At 37.4% G+C, this 13097-nt stretch overlaps 1 protein-coding gene across 1 annotated transcript in view; it reads right to left on the reverse strand.

Moving 5' to 3' along the window:
• The window catches only part of LOC150078484 (protein phosphatase inhibitor 2-like), a 117899-nt gene that overhangs the window by 50238 nt on the left and 54564 nt on the right, over positions 1-13097 (reverse strand). The window contains exon 2 of the mRNA XM_090384249.1: positions 52-228. Coding sequence (XP_090240375.1) covers positions 52-228 — 177 coding nt within the window. The remainder of the gene's footprint in view (positions 1-51; positions 229-13097) is intronic.

The raw sequence follows: 13097 nt of genomic DNA on the forward strand, positions 1-13097 counted from the left end.
ACTCTGATCTAGACAATGGAGAAATTTCAGTATCACTAACATTACACTTACTTTTCTGCTAAGAGATCAGCATCAAGTGAAGTTGTGCCTTCATGATCTGATTCTCCATCTACTATATCATAACTGTAGGGAGTTTTAGGTTCATCAATTCTCATGTGGCCATAATCTTTATCTGGTGGATGTAATGTCTGAAGAATATTCATCTCATCCCATTTGATATCTTGCGAACTGTAAAAAGATGATAAAATTACAAAAAGAATGAAATGCCATTTAAATTTTTTAAACATGTTTATGTATATCTATGTGTGTGTGTAAAACTGTAAAAATAATGTTTAATAGTAAAAATAAAGAAAGCTATGACCATTGCTTTGCACTGCTCATACTGCCCTCTATAATCTGCTTATTTTTGGTTCTCAACTTCATTTCTTTCCTTTTGGCAACAGTCTCTTTTTAGTGGTGAGTGCTTAAGCTTTTGTGCTTTTACAATTACCGCATTAGAGCCTCCGTGGCAGGCTAGCATTTCGGTGAATGTCTGTCTCTGTCCATTGCGATAATTTGCATTATGTTTGAAATGCAGTAATGTTCACGGATGGTGTATCCGGAGTGTCCTCTCACAAGACTGATGCAACTGTTGTTTATTTTTTGTTCCTTGCTTTGTTTGTCCTATATCCATGTTTCTTTTGTGGTTGATTTATCATATCATATTAGTGACATGTCACACTTTTTTTGCTTTGGAGTGGTCAGGTGGTGCAAGACTAAATTTTTTAATTTTAGTAAAACTTTAACTTTAATTTTGGTTATAACTTTGGCTGTATTTGCCCCATACTTAATATTTTCCAAAATTTTTTGATATACATTCCTCCCACTCTCCTTCCATTTCTACTTCTGTCTTTCCCATTTATTTGTTTCTTTGCTCATTTTCCACTTTTATATACAGGGTGTCTCAAAAATACATGGCATAACTTCAGGAATGAGTTCCTCATATGTACAATAAAAATATTTTATATCAATGTAGTTCCGGAAATGCTTGGTTTCCGAGTTTTGAAGGTCTGTCTATGACACTTAACTGTTCACATCACATTATAGTAATTGCTCAAAATGTCCACCTTCTGTAGGCCTCACATCGACGTCTCATGGACTCGTGAAGATGGTGCCAAATTCCTGGCATGTTTCGTATTGCTTCACAACCTGCCACAATTTGATTGCGGAGAATTTCCACATCAGCTACCGGAGTCAAATACACCAATGACTATAAATGGCCCCACAAGAAATCTAGTGGGTTTAAATCATGTGAGCATGGAGGCCAGGCAGTTGGTCCACCTCTCTACCTATTCACCGACCAGGAAACCTTTGATTCAGGTAATTGCAGGCTAGGTGGCTGAAATGTGTGGGAGCGCCATCGTGCATGAAGTGTGCTTATTGAAGAATGATCAGTGGCTTGGCATCCAAGAAATCAGGCATGGTGTTTTCCAGAAAGTTTCTGTACGCCTGCCCTGTGAGTTTGGAAGTACATGGGGCCCAAATAACTTATCACCAAAAACACCCACCCAGATGTTGAGGCTGAACCGCTGTTGGTGATTTGATGGAAGAATTGCAATTGCAATTGCATGTGGGTTTTCCGCAGCCCATACATGCTGATTGTGAAAGTTTTGGATTCCGTCTCATGTGAACTGTGCTTCAACTGTGAATATCACTAAGGCAGGAAAGTAAGGAGTTGTACCACACTGCTGTAAGAACCACTGGCAGAACATTACTCGCACATGTAATCTGCTGGTGACAAGACCTGTACCCGTTGCAGATGGTAAGGATACAGTTGGTGTTCTCACAACACTCTCCAAATAGTTGAATGTTGAACAGCCAGTTGCATTGCTATTCTGCATGTGCTGATTCCAGGAGTGGCATGCACAACATCCAAAATCTCCTCCTCTACTTCAGGAGTCACAGATCTTGGTCGTCCTCTGTCGGCAGCATGAGGTATAAAGGTCCCATGTTCACAAAGGCATTGATGGATACCTTCAAATGCTTTCCTGTCTGGACATCTTCGTTCTGGGAACCTATCATGGTACAAACGACGAGCCTCCAGAGCACTGCCGTCTGCCAAACCGTATATAAAGTGCGTATCCGCTTGCTCCTGATTTGAGTACATGGTCGGAATGGAAAACCACCAGATTCTGTCAGTGCCTTGTGATGAAGGAAATCACCTGCGGGAGATAAGACATCCCAGTTAATAACTCGGGAACAAAGTATTTCCGGAACTATGTTGCAAAATATTTTTATTGTCTACAAAAGAGGAACTCATTCTTGAAGTTATGCCGTGTATTTTTGAGACACCTTGTATATATACAGGTATATATATACATATATACTTATACTTATATATATACAGGTAGTTCTCAACTTTACGAGTTAATTCATTCCTAGCGAGCACTTGTAAAGCAGGAATTAAATTCCATAGACATAATGTTAAAAATAGTGGTTACATTCTTAACAATGATTGATTTATCCACAGAAATTAAAATGTAGACTGTAAAATCAAGCAAATTATAAAGAAATTATGACTTATAAATTTTAAACAATGTTTATTTTTCATCATCGACTAATTCCACACACATTGCTCACTCATTATTGGCTCGGCACTCGTTGGTTTGTTGCAGAAAGAGTCATCTTCTTCAGAAATGCTTCAAGAGGCATTTTTTTTTCAAGATAAACTTCTCTTTTCTTTATAAATTTCAATAGCATGCATAAGCATTTTTTAACGGAATGCACAAATTGCAACTAACACAATTTGCACAGAGTAACAAGTTTACGAAGCTTAAAAAAAAAAAAAAAAAAAAAAAAAGGAATGAAGAGAAGATTCAGAAAATTTGTTTATGTTTTGTATACGATTGAAGATTTCAATAAACGCGAAACACATTTCACCATAATAACGCAAAAAACCACACAATTCCAGCTATCGATATTTTCGCAAATGCAATAGCATCGAGTTTACTACCCATTTATAATTGCTTGCAGTAAGTAACAGAAAAGCCCAATAAACCGGAAAGTGCAAATTGTTTTTATTGTTTAATGGTTGTGACCTCCAGTTCAGTGTCAGCTGTGTCCATGATTTTTTCAGTTAGAGAACAGTGTATTTTTAATATGATGGTGTAGTTCAGGCGCACGTGTGTTCATTGTTTATGAAGTTAAAAATGTTTCCCATCTATTTATGCTGAATTAGTTATAGCCCAACATATTTAGTTTGGGTACAATGGTGACTGCTGCGATTTCAAGGTTGTCCTGTAAGTAATAAATAAATACGACCACCTTTCTTTGTGTTTAGCACTTAGAACAATAAACCGCCACTGAAGGAGAAAGTGTTATTGAAAGCTGTACTTGACTGGGAAATTTATACTTCAGAATTTGATACGTAGCATTTAAAATATTCATTATGAGTTCGTATGGAGAAATTTATTAAAATCAAACAGTGGAACTCTACAACGAGAGAGTTTCCAACGTAGTTTCTGAACAGGTTGAAATGTCAGCATGTTCAGTACCAAATGAAATATAGCATAATGAAAACTTAGCATTGTCAATGAAATATAGTATTATGCACCAAATGAAATATAGCATTGTTGTGAGTCTCATGATAATATCTCCATTTAATTACTGCTATCAGCATTACTGTCTGAGTGATGGTGTCACCTTATTTTACAGTTATGTGGTTCCCTACACGAGCTGTTTAAATAGCTTGCTTTCATCTAACTTAAATCATTTGACCAATCACTTCTGAAAAATTGAATCACATTTTCATTTTGATTAGCCTGCTAAGCCCATTTAGAGACTGTGTCACAAATTGTTTTTTTTTTTCAGAATCTGCTTCTCCCGTTGCTGGTTTTTTTTTTTTTTTTTTTTTTTTTCAGTTAAAAATTCTTATAACATGCATTTTACCATGTCACACAGACGCCTCTTTGCCTGAATTTTCCTCTTGATCTAATTCAGAATAAACCTAACTTCTCTTTCAGTTTATTTAGTTAGTAAAAAAAAAACATTATAACATTAAAAATTTTTTAATAATTCCCCGAACATTTGCATTATAAAATTACTATCATGTGAATAAACGTTCTGCAGCCCATTCTGATATTTTGGTCCAGAACTAGACAAACATTTGGAGTGAGTGGATGGGTGAAATGAGAAAGGGGTGTGTGTGTGTTTTTTTTTGTTTTTTTTTGGCTGATGCTATATAAGTTTGCTTTCTTGTTTTTCTGTTACTCAGTTTCATTTTATTTTTCGTAATTGTATACAAACAAAAAAGGCCAACTTGTTAGTGGAAAATCTCACTTAAGTAAATCCACTATAGTAGTTGAGTCCATTTACTGCAAACAGTATATCATTACTGTTTTATTGGGAGACTGCCTATTTTAACAAAATTTGAAAAAAAAAAAAAAAAAAAAACCATTTAATTAAAATAAACTTAAGAGCTGGATGAAACAATTCACTACTCTCTTGCATTAGCATTAGCATTAGTAGAGGCATTTGATGCAAGAAAGCAAGCTTATGCAGCATCAGCCAAAAAAAAAAAAAAACCCACTTCACCTCTCTGTTCGTAAAAAATACCTGTCCAGCTGAGCCTTAAACTTATTTAGGCTATCAACCTGCACTACAAGGGATGGAAGTCTGTTCCACCAACCAACCACCCGCTGGCTAAAGGCAAATTTCCGCACGTCTATCCTACATCTGTCTTTCCTCAATTTGAATTTATGCCCTCTCAGGTGATTATTCTGAGCAAGAGGAAGAATCCCATCAGCATTGAGCATGCTCAAACCATTCAAGGCTTTATACACCTCTATCAAATCACCTCGCTGGTGCCTAGTCTCCAGACACTGTAATTTGCAAAACTTTGAAGCCTTTCTTCGTAAGAGCACCCCCTTTGTTCCATTCACCAAACTTGTTGCCCTTCTCTGTACTCATTCCAGCAGCTCTACATCCTTCTTGAAATGAGGCCTCCAGACCTGTATACAGTACTCCAGGTGTGGCCTGACCATTGCCTTATACAAGGGAATAATCACCTCCTTATCCCTGCTGGAAAAATTCCTGTATATCATTGACAATACTCCATGAGCTACTCTTGCAGCCCATCTGCACTGCTCAGAAAACTTCATCTCTGCCTGCACAACCACCCCCAGGTTCCTTTCATTCTCTACTACTGTCAGTGTAGTAACCACAGAGTTGATACGTTGCTCTGGGGTTGCTGTTTCCCATATGTAGTACTTTACATTTGTCAATGTTAAACTTCATTTGCCACCTCTCAGCCCATCTGCTCAACCTTTCCAGATCCTGTTGCAGTAGCATAGTGTCAGTAGTGTCCTTGACAACCCTGCCAACCTTCGAATCGTCTGCAAACTTGGACATTAAGCTTGATATACCATCATCAATATCATTTATATATACAGAAAACAATAATGGACCCAATACTGAACCCTGAGGGACTCCACTAATATCATTAGTCCACGATGAGCAGTGTCCATTGATTACCACTCTCTGTCTTCTCCCCCTCAACCACCCCTTTATCCATAGCAGCAATTTGCCTCCAATGCCACACTGCTCCAATTTGTGCAGCAGTCTTCCATGTGCAACAGTATCAAAAGCCTTTCTAAGATCCAAGTATATAATATCAAAGTTATTCCCTGCATCCAGTTCTTTTGTGACTGCATCATAGTATCCAATCAAATTGGTCAGGCAAGACTTCCCCTTAACAAAACCATGCTGTGTCTGAGCTATAACTGAAGTCTTGTCTAGATGATTCTGCAGTGCTTCTTTAACCAGTGCCTCCATTAATTTTCCGGGAACAAAAGTTAAACTAACAAATCTATAATTACTTGTTTCGCCCTTTGATCCTCCTTTGTGAATTGGGGTCACATTTGCACATCTCCAGTCCATGGGTACTTCCCCTGAGTCCAAGGAATCTCTCATAATTATGGCTAAGGGTTTGCTTACTTCCTTTGCTGCCTCCTTTAATATAACTGGATAGATCCCATCCACCCCCAGGTGCCTTTCTTGTGTTTATCTTCAACAATTTCTCCTCCACTTTACTCTCAGTTATTACAAGATTCTCTAGCTTACTGCCAGAGTTGAATACACCTCTGGCATTCCCCTCGCTGAATAACTCCTCATGTGTGAATGTCGATACAAAATACTTGTTTAGTTTGTTAGCCACCTGAGCAGGATCCTCAACGGATGAACCATCAATATCCAGTGGATCAATCTGATTCATCCTTTTCCTTCTAGAGTTTACATAGGTAAAGAACTCTTTTCTGTTTTTCTTTGCATCCCTTGCCAAAGATTTCTCGTAATCTGCCTTCGCCTGCCTAACCTCCTTTCTAACTTGGTTACAGATCAACTTGTATCTATCATAGGCTTCTGTGTCACGTGTTAATTTGTATGTATCCCATGTATTTTTCTTCTCTGCCATATGTCTCATTAGTTCATCTGATATCCACTTAGGCCTAAACCTTGAACAATATTTCTTAGTTGGTATGTAAAGCCTAGTAGCTTCCAAGATAAGTTCTTTGAATGCTTCCCATTTTGAATTTGCTGTTGGTAACATCATCAGTTGATCCCACTGTATAGAATTTAAATACTGTCTCAGTCCATCGTAGTAGCCTTTACGAAAGCAATAACCCTTCCCTTTACCCCTAATGGTAGTTACCTCTTTGAGTAAATCCTACTTCAGCACACTGTGATCACTGCCACCTAGTGGTTCATTTACCTGCAGATGCTTAATGCATGAAGAATCACTACTGATAATCAGATCAAGAGTATTACTCCCTCTAGTTGCCTCCCGAACATGCTGATGTAGAAAACAATCATCCAATAAATCCACAAAAGCCTTGCTAGTGTGTGAGTGAGCAGCCCCCAAATTCCAGTCAATATCTGGGAAATTAAAATCCCCCATTATAAGACTCTCTGATTTACTCGCCCACTCTATTTCCCTGTACAGTTTCTTATTATACTCATCAGAGTCATTAGGTCTATAGCACACTTCTACTCTCAATTTTGATCTCCCAATGCTTATGTCACACCAAACTGACTCGACACTGCACTGTCCAGCAATGTCGACTGGCTTCACTTCCTTGGATTTTATGTATTTCTTAACTAATAGCATAACCCCTCCTCCCTTCCTATCCTGTCTATCCTTCTGGAGACATTGTACTCCCCAAATTCCAGTTCTGCATTCCTTATATCTGTGTGACACCACGTCTCTGAAATCCCCACAATATCTGCCTTTGATGTTTTGAGCAATACCTCACATTCATCAAATTTATTTACTAAACTCCTAGCATTGGTGTACACGCAAGTATACATGCACCTGTTCTTTTTCTTAGCTACCCTAACACAACCCATGTGTTTATTTGTACCCCAATAATTCCCAGCAGTCTCTGAAATATCCTGCATCTTATTTTTCAGGCTGCAGCTCATTCCAATAGAAGCAGTGCAAGAATCACTTTCAACTCTGCACAGTGGCTACTGTTAATCTATTAGTCCTTGTATCCCCCCAATCTAGCAGTTTTCCGACCCACCTAACACTGCCTCGATAGCATCAGCAAACATTCTTGCACCCTTTCTATTTAAGTGTATCTCATCCCTGTAGAAGCAGTCTCTCCTGTTAACAAGTACAGAACAGACTGAAAAAAATTCTACCCCTTGAGCCTTGCACAATCTTTCCAGGGCCGAATTGATTGACAGGGCTCTCATCATATACTCCCTCCTATCATGTCTGGGCAGAATTGCAGACAATTTCAAATTCAACCCTGATGATAACGATGATAACGGATTAATATCGTAAAGCGGGGTACACTGTATTGTATAGCTACATGCATGGTTTGAAATGTGGTATTTAAGAATGCTTAACATTCATTTTTTTTGCAATTAATGTTCATATTTTCGATTTTGTTGATACTTTGAAAAAAAAACTCATAAACCCGGGAATTCATAAAGTGAGAACTGCCTGTGTGTATGTATATATATAACTAAATATATATAAAGAGAAAAATAAAAACAAACTGAAATGATTAATATTAACAACTATACTGATTTTCATCAAAATATCTTCCATGAGATTTTATCACTGCTGTACACAGATGTGGCATTCAGGTGATTAATTTTATAATAGTGACTTGGCTAACATTATTCCATGCAATCTGCAAGATTTTTTATAAATTTTGTGACTGGGTTTAGGTCAGATGATTGCAGGGGCGGCCACACCATGATTTGCAATAGCCCCTCCTGTTGTTTAGTCATTAGAAAGTCCCTGCACAGCTTAGAGCTGTGCTTCAGGTCATTGTCTTGTTCTAATATAAAAAGTCCAGAGGTTATTGCATTTTGTTCAAAGAATGTTTTTATATCCTTCTTTTCTTGAAATTCCTTTAATTCTGATGATATCACCCACTTCAGGAAAACAGAAGCAACCCTAGATCATGATGGAACTATCACCTTGCTTGACTATAGACACCAAACAATGTGGTTCCATTTTCCTTCAGTTGATTATCTCATTTAATCTCTATGCTTGGGTCCAAAAATTTCAAATTTGGATTCATCCTTTCACGTTACATTTTTTTACTCTTCAATTGTCCAATGTTGATGGCTCATAAGGTTTTTTGGATTGCTACATGCCCATGAAGTTCTGCTTGTTTAAGACTAAGTTTTACAGTGGATGTAGACACAGGAGTTTCACTGTTCCCATTGAACTCAGCTTGGATTTCAGGTGCAGTAAGTCATTGACTGTGTTTAGAAATCAGTATTAGGGTCTTATCTTGTGTTTCCACTGTAATGTGTGGTGATCCTGATTGTGGTTTGTCCTTTAAATTGCCAATCTCCTTGAATTATTGGATTGTAGTTTGTACTCTTTTAAATGAAACACCTCATTTTTTGCCAATACCCCTCGTAGAATAACTTTTTTTTTTTTATACAAAATTATAATAGTATTTCTTTTTTCAACACTCAGTTCCTTATTTCATGGCATGTTTATCACGAAATGCATAAAACTTACACTTAACACACTTTCTGATGACAGGTGCTTGATTTTATAAGTTCCAGCTCTTACTCCTCAATTTATATTATTGCAAAACATTCTAGAATCACCTACAATCTTCTATAATATTGAAACAATATTCCCACTTCCTAGAATCATCTACAACTTGCTACAACATTCAGCAACCTTCTACACCTTTCTGGAATATTCTCAAATATTATAGAAGTTTCTTAAATACTATTTCAGTTTTTTTGATTTTTAAAATTAGTAAATAAGTTGGTCCTATTTTAATAAAAACTTTGAAAATGCGATTCCAAATTTTTAGGCAGTAGTGTATATACAGAGTGTTTCAAAAGTGATGGTCAATAATTTAAAGGTGAACCGTACAGACAACAATATGCAAAAAAAGCCTTGTAAACATTGGTCCTTAAGTGAATTGTTTTCGAGATATTGCACATTTCTAGTTGGGATCCACCACTGACTTGTTTGTTTAGGTTAGGTTATGTTCATTCTTTCCCTTTCCCCTCAATGCTATGAGACATAGCAGGCATACTAGTACTTGTCAAAGGAAAGAGTTTACAGCAACAAAGAGTAGCTAAATCATACGGATTTTTGTATCCGGAGTCATGTAAAAGGCTTGGTGTACACTTCTGACATTAACAAAGTTAAGAAATTGTAGCGTCAGGTTGAAGGAGCCTTTCAGCAAATCAGAAATAACCCAGGAATGCCTGTGAGGATTCGCAACTCAATGCAGAGAAGACTACAAAGCTGCGTACGGATGCAAGGACAGCATTTTGAACACCTTTTGTAACATGCTGTAACGTGTAACATTGTAAAATCCTGTGGTGTTGAAACCAAAAATTAAAAATGTATTATCTTAAGTCTAATAAAATCAACCCCTAGCAAAGGATTCACAGCTTTTTGCTAAACTAGTGCTCCCATAGTCAGTGGCGGATCTTAATAGAAAATTTGCATTATCTCAAAAATGGTTCATTTGTGGCCTGATGTTCACTGAGACTTTTTTGCTTATTTTAGTTTGTACTTTTCACCTTTAAATTATTGACCATCATTTTTGATGGTCAATAATTTATATAAAAACCAATAATCGGAATTACTCAAATGCAGTTTGTTGTTGTTGTTATGGAGGCTTAATGGCACATAAGCTGCTAAGGCTATAATGTGCCTATTCACTTATTATATTAAGAGATTAGAGATTTCCATAAAGTCAGAAGAAAATCTGAAATTATTAAAATGCCCAGTTTGCCTGAGGAAGTCAAAAAAAATTCAGAAATATTTGCCTTATCACCAATGAGTTATTGGTTTACAAAGATTAACCAGTGAGATCAAGGATGAAGTTCTGTCTTGTTTATAGTAGGGGCAGCCAATGAGAATATGTTTAATAGTCAAATTATTAGAACAATGTGTACACTGTGGTGGATCACCCCCTGCGAGTAAATGAAAGTGGGTCAGATGGGCATGACCTATTCTTGCCCTTGAAAGGACTACTACTTCTTGTCTCGATGTACAGACACTGGAGCGCCAAATTTTCGGATCTTGTTTAAACTGAAAGAGTTTATTATTAGTCTGAGAGTGCTGTCCATTGTGATAGGTAAGTGGCATGAACCATTAGTGCATAATTTGATACTGGAATAAGGATATTAGTTAAATCTAAGGTAGTTGAGGTTTTTGCAGTTTTATCGGCCAGTTCATTGCATAAAATACCAGAATGTGCTGGAATAAAACAAAAAGTAAACAGTTGGTGGCTTTCTTTAATTTGTAGTAATAAGCTTCTGATTTCATCTAGAACAGGGTGAACTTTATCTGAGGAATTACATAACAACATGATTGAGCTGAGGGTTATTTGTTATTTGGTTTTTAGGAGCATTAGCAACTAAGGCCATATTGCTCTGGGAATATGCGATCGTAATTCCCTGACCTTTCCGCATCCTCCATATTTAGTGGTGACGGGCTCGAACCCCGGTCTAATCAAGAAGCGCGTGCTACGCACTGCTGCCCCTTCCCACCTGGCTACGGAGGCGCTGAGCTGAGGGAATCAGTGTAAATAACAGATTTTAAGAAACAGTCAGAATAGAGATTTTCTAAAGCTAGTTTGATTGCATATAATTGAGCAGAAAAGATACTAAATTCTGATGGAAGGGATACTGATACAACTGTATTCAGAAACACTGCAGTTGCTCCAACATTTGAATTAGATTTCGAGCCAACTGTATAAATTGAGGAGAAATCAATATATCTTTGAGTGTGAACTGCATGAAGTTGTTTGACATTTGATGCTTGCAAAATATTCTTTCTCCAGTGACAGAGGTTGGAAGAGGAGGAGGAGCCCATGGTGGTTGAGTATAAGTTGTTACCCGTTGTACGGAATGGATGGAAATATTCCAAACCTGCGCCAGTTCAAGAAGACAAAGATCAGCTGGTTTTACTATGCTAGGTTTGTTTCTGTATAGGTTTTCTAATGGTGGGTTGAAAAGAACGGTGGGTATGACTGAACGGGATGAAAGGCACAACTTTGTATCTTGACAGCATATTTCAGTAACAGTGTTTTCCTGCGTAAAGTTAGTGGGGGCTCGTGAGCATCAATGTAGAGACTGTGCTGGCGACGTTCTGAATGCACCAATTGCAATTCTCAAAGCACTTTGTTGAATGGAATCAAGCCAGCATAATGCACTCTTTCTGGCAGAATCATAGATGGGATCTGATTAATGCCCTGTATAACTGAAGCAGGGAGGCACGACCGGACCCCACATTTGGGCAGATAAAGCTCTGAGTACGTTTAACTTTTTTAGACAGGAAGTCCGTACATTTTTAATATGATCTATGAAATTTAACTTATTGTCAAGGGTTATTACTAGGAATCGGATGTTACTGGTGACCGGGACGGAGACGTTAGAAATTTGAAGTTCAGGACCTGGATGAAGTTTGTGTTGTCTACAAAAATGGACAGCAACTGCTTTCTGCTGAGAGAGTCGACAGCTGTTGAGTCTTGCTCATTGTTGCATTTTATTAATATTCTCCATTAGCTGATATCAAAGCTAACGGAAAAAGCAAATGAATATAAAACACCATTATGCCTGGCATTTGTGAATTATGAAAAGGCATTTGACTCCGTACAGCATAAGGCAATGTTTTGGGAACTGGAAAGACAAGGCATAGATACTTCATACTTCATGATTTTGAAGAAAATATTTGAGAATGCTACCTCCTTTATTAGACTAGACAAAGACAGTAAATTTAAAATTGAGAAAGGAGTTTGACAAGGAGACACAATATCTCCGAAGTTGTTTACTGCTGCCTTTGAGGAAGCTTTCATAAGATTAGACTGGTCACAGAAAGGAGTCAATATGAATGGAGAGTACCTAAACCATTTACGATTTGCAGACGAAATTGTGGTCATAAGCCATGATCCTAAAGAATTAGAGAAAAATCTTAATCAGTTATGCACAGTTTGTAAGGATTTTGGACTAAAGATGAATATGGCTAAAACAAAAGTAATGCTGAACAAGTATGCCACAGAAAGGAACATAATGATTGAAGGAGCAGTAATTGAAAAGGTGGAGTCATATACTTATCTGGGACAAGTTATTAGCTGTAATAATGATAAATGGCTGCAAGTCAAGAGAAGAATAAATTTTGGATGGATAGCATTCAGGAAATACAGTCGCATACTGAGGAGCAATATCTCAATTTGTCTGAAACGTAAAATTATGAACCGACGTATACTCCCCACCACGACTTATGGAAGTGAAACATGGGAACTCACCAAAAGAATGGAAGAGAAGCTGAGAACTACACAGCAAAGAATGGAATGAATTATATTGGGAATCAGACTGTTAGATAAGAAGAGAAACACCATGGATTAGGCAGCAAACTCAAGTAAAGGACATTCTTATCAAAACTAAAGAACTAAAATAGTCTTGGGCAGGACACATAGCTTGAAGACATGATGACAAATGGACTAAGAAAATAACAGAATGGTACCCAAGAGGAGCTAGAAGAAAACCTGGAAGACAATGGCAGAGATGGATAGATGAAATTCATGAGTTTGTGGGTAGTAAATGGATCGCCCTTC

This window comes from Mastigoproctus giganteus, chromosome 11, assembly GCF_048544385.1.
Source record: "Mastigoproctus giganteus isolate SK-2022 chromosome 11, ASM4854438v1, whole genome shotgun sequence".
NCBI lineage: Eukaryota > Metazoa > Arthropoda > Arachnida > Uropygi > Thelyphonidae > Mastigoproctus > Mastigoproctus giganteus.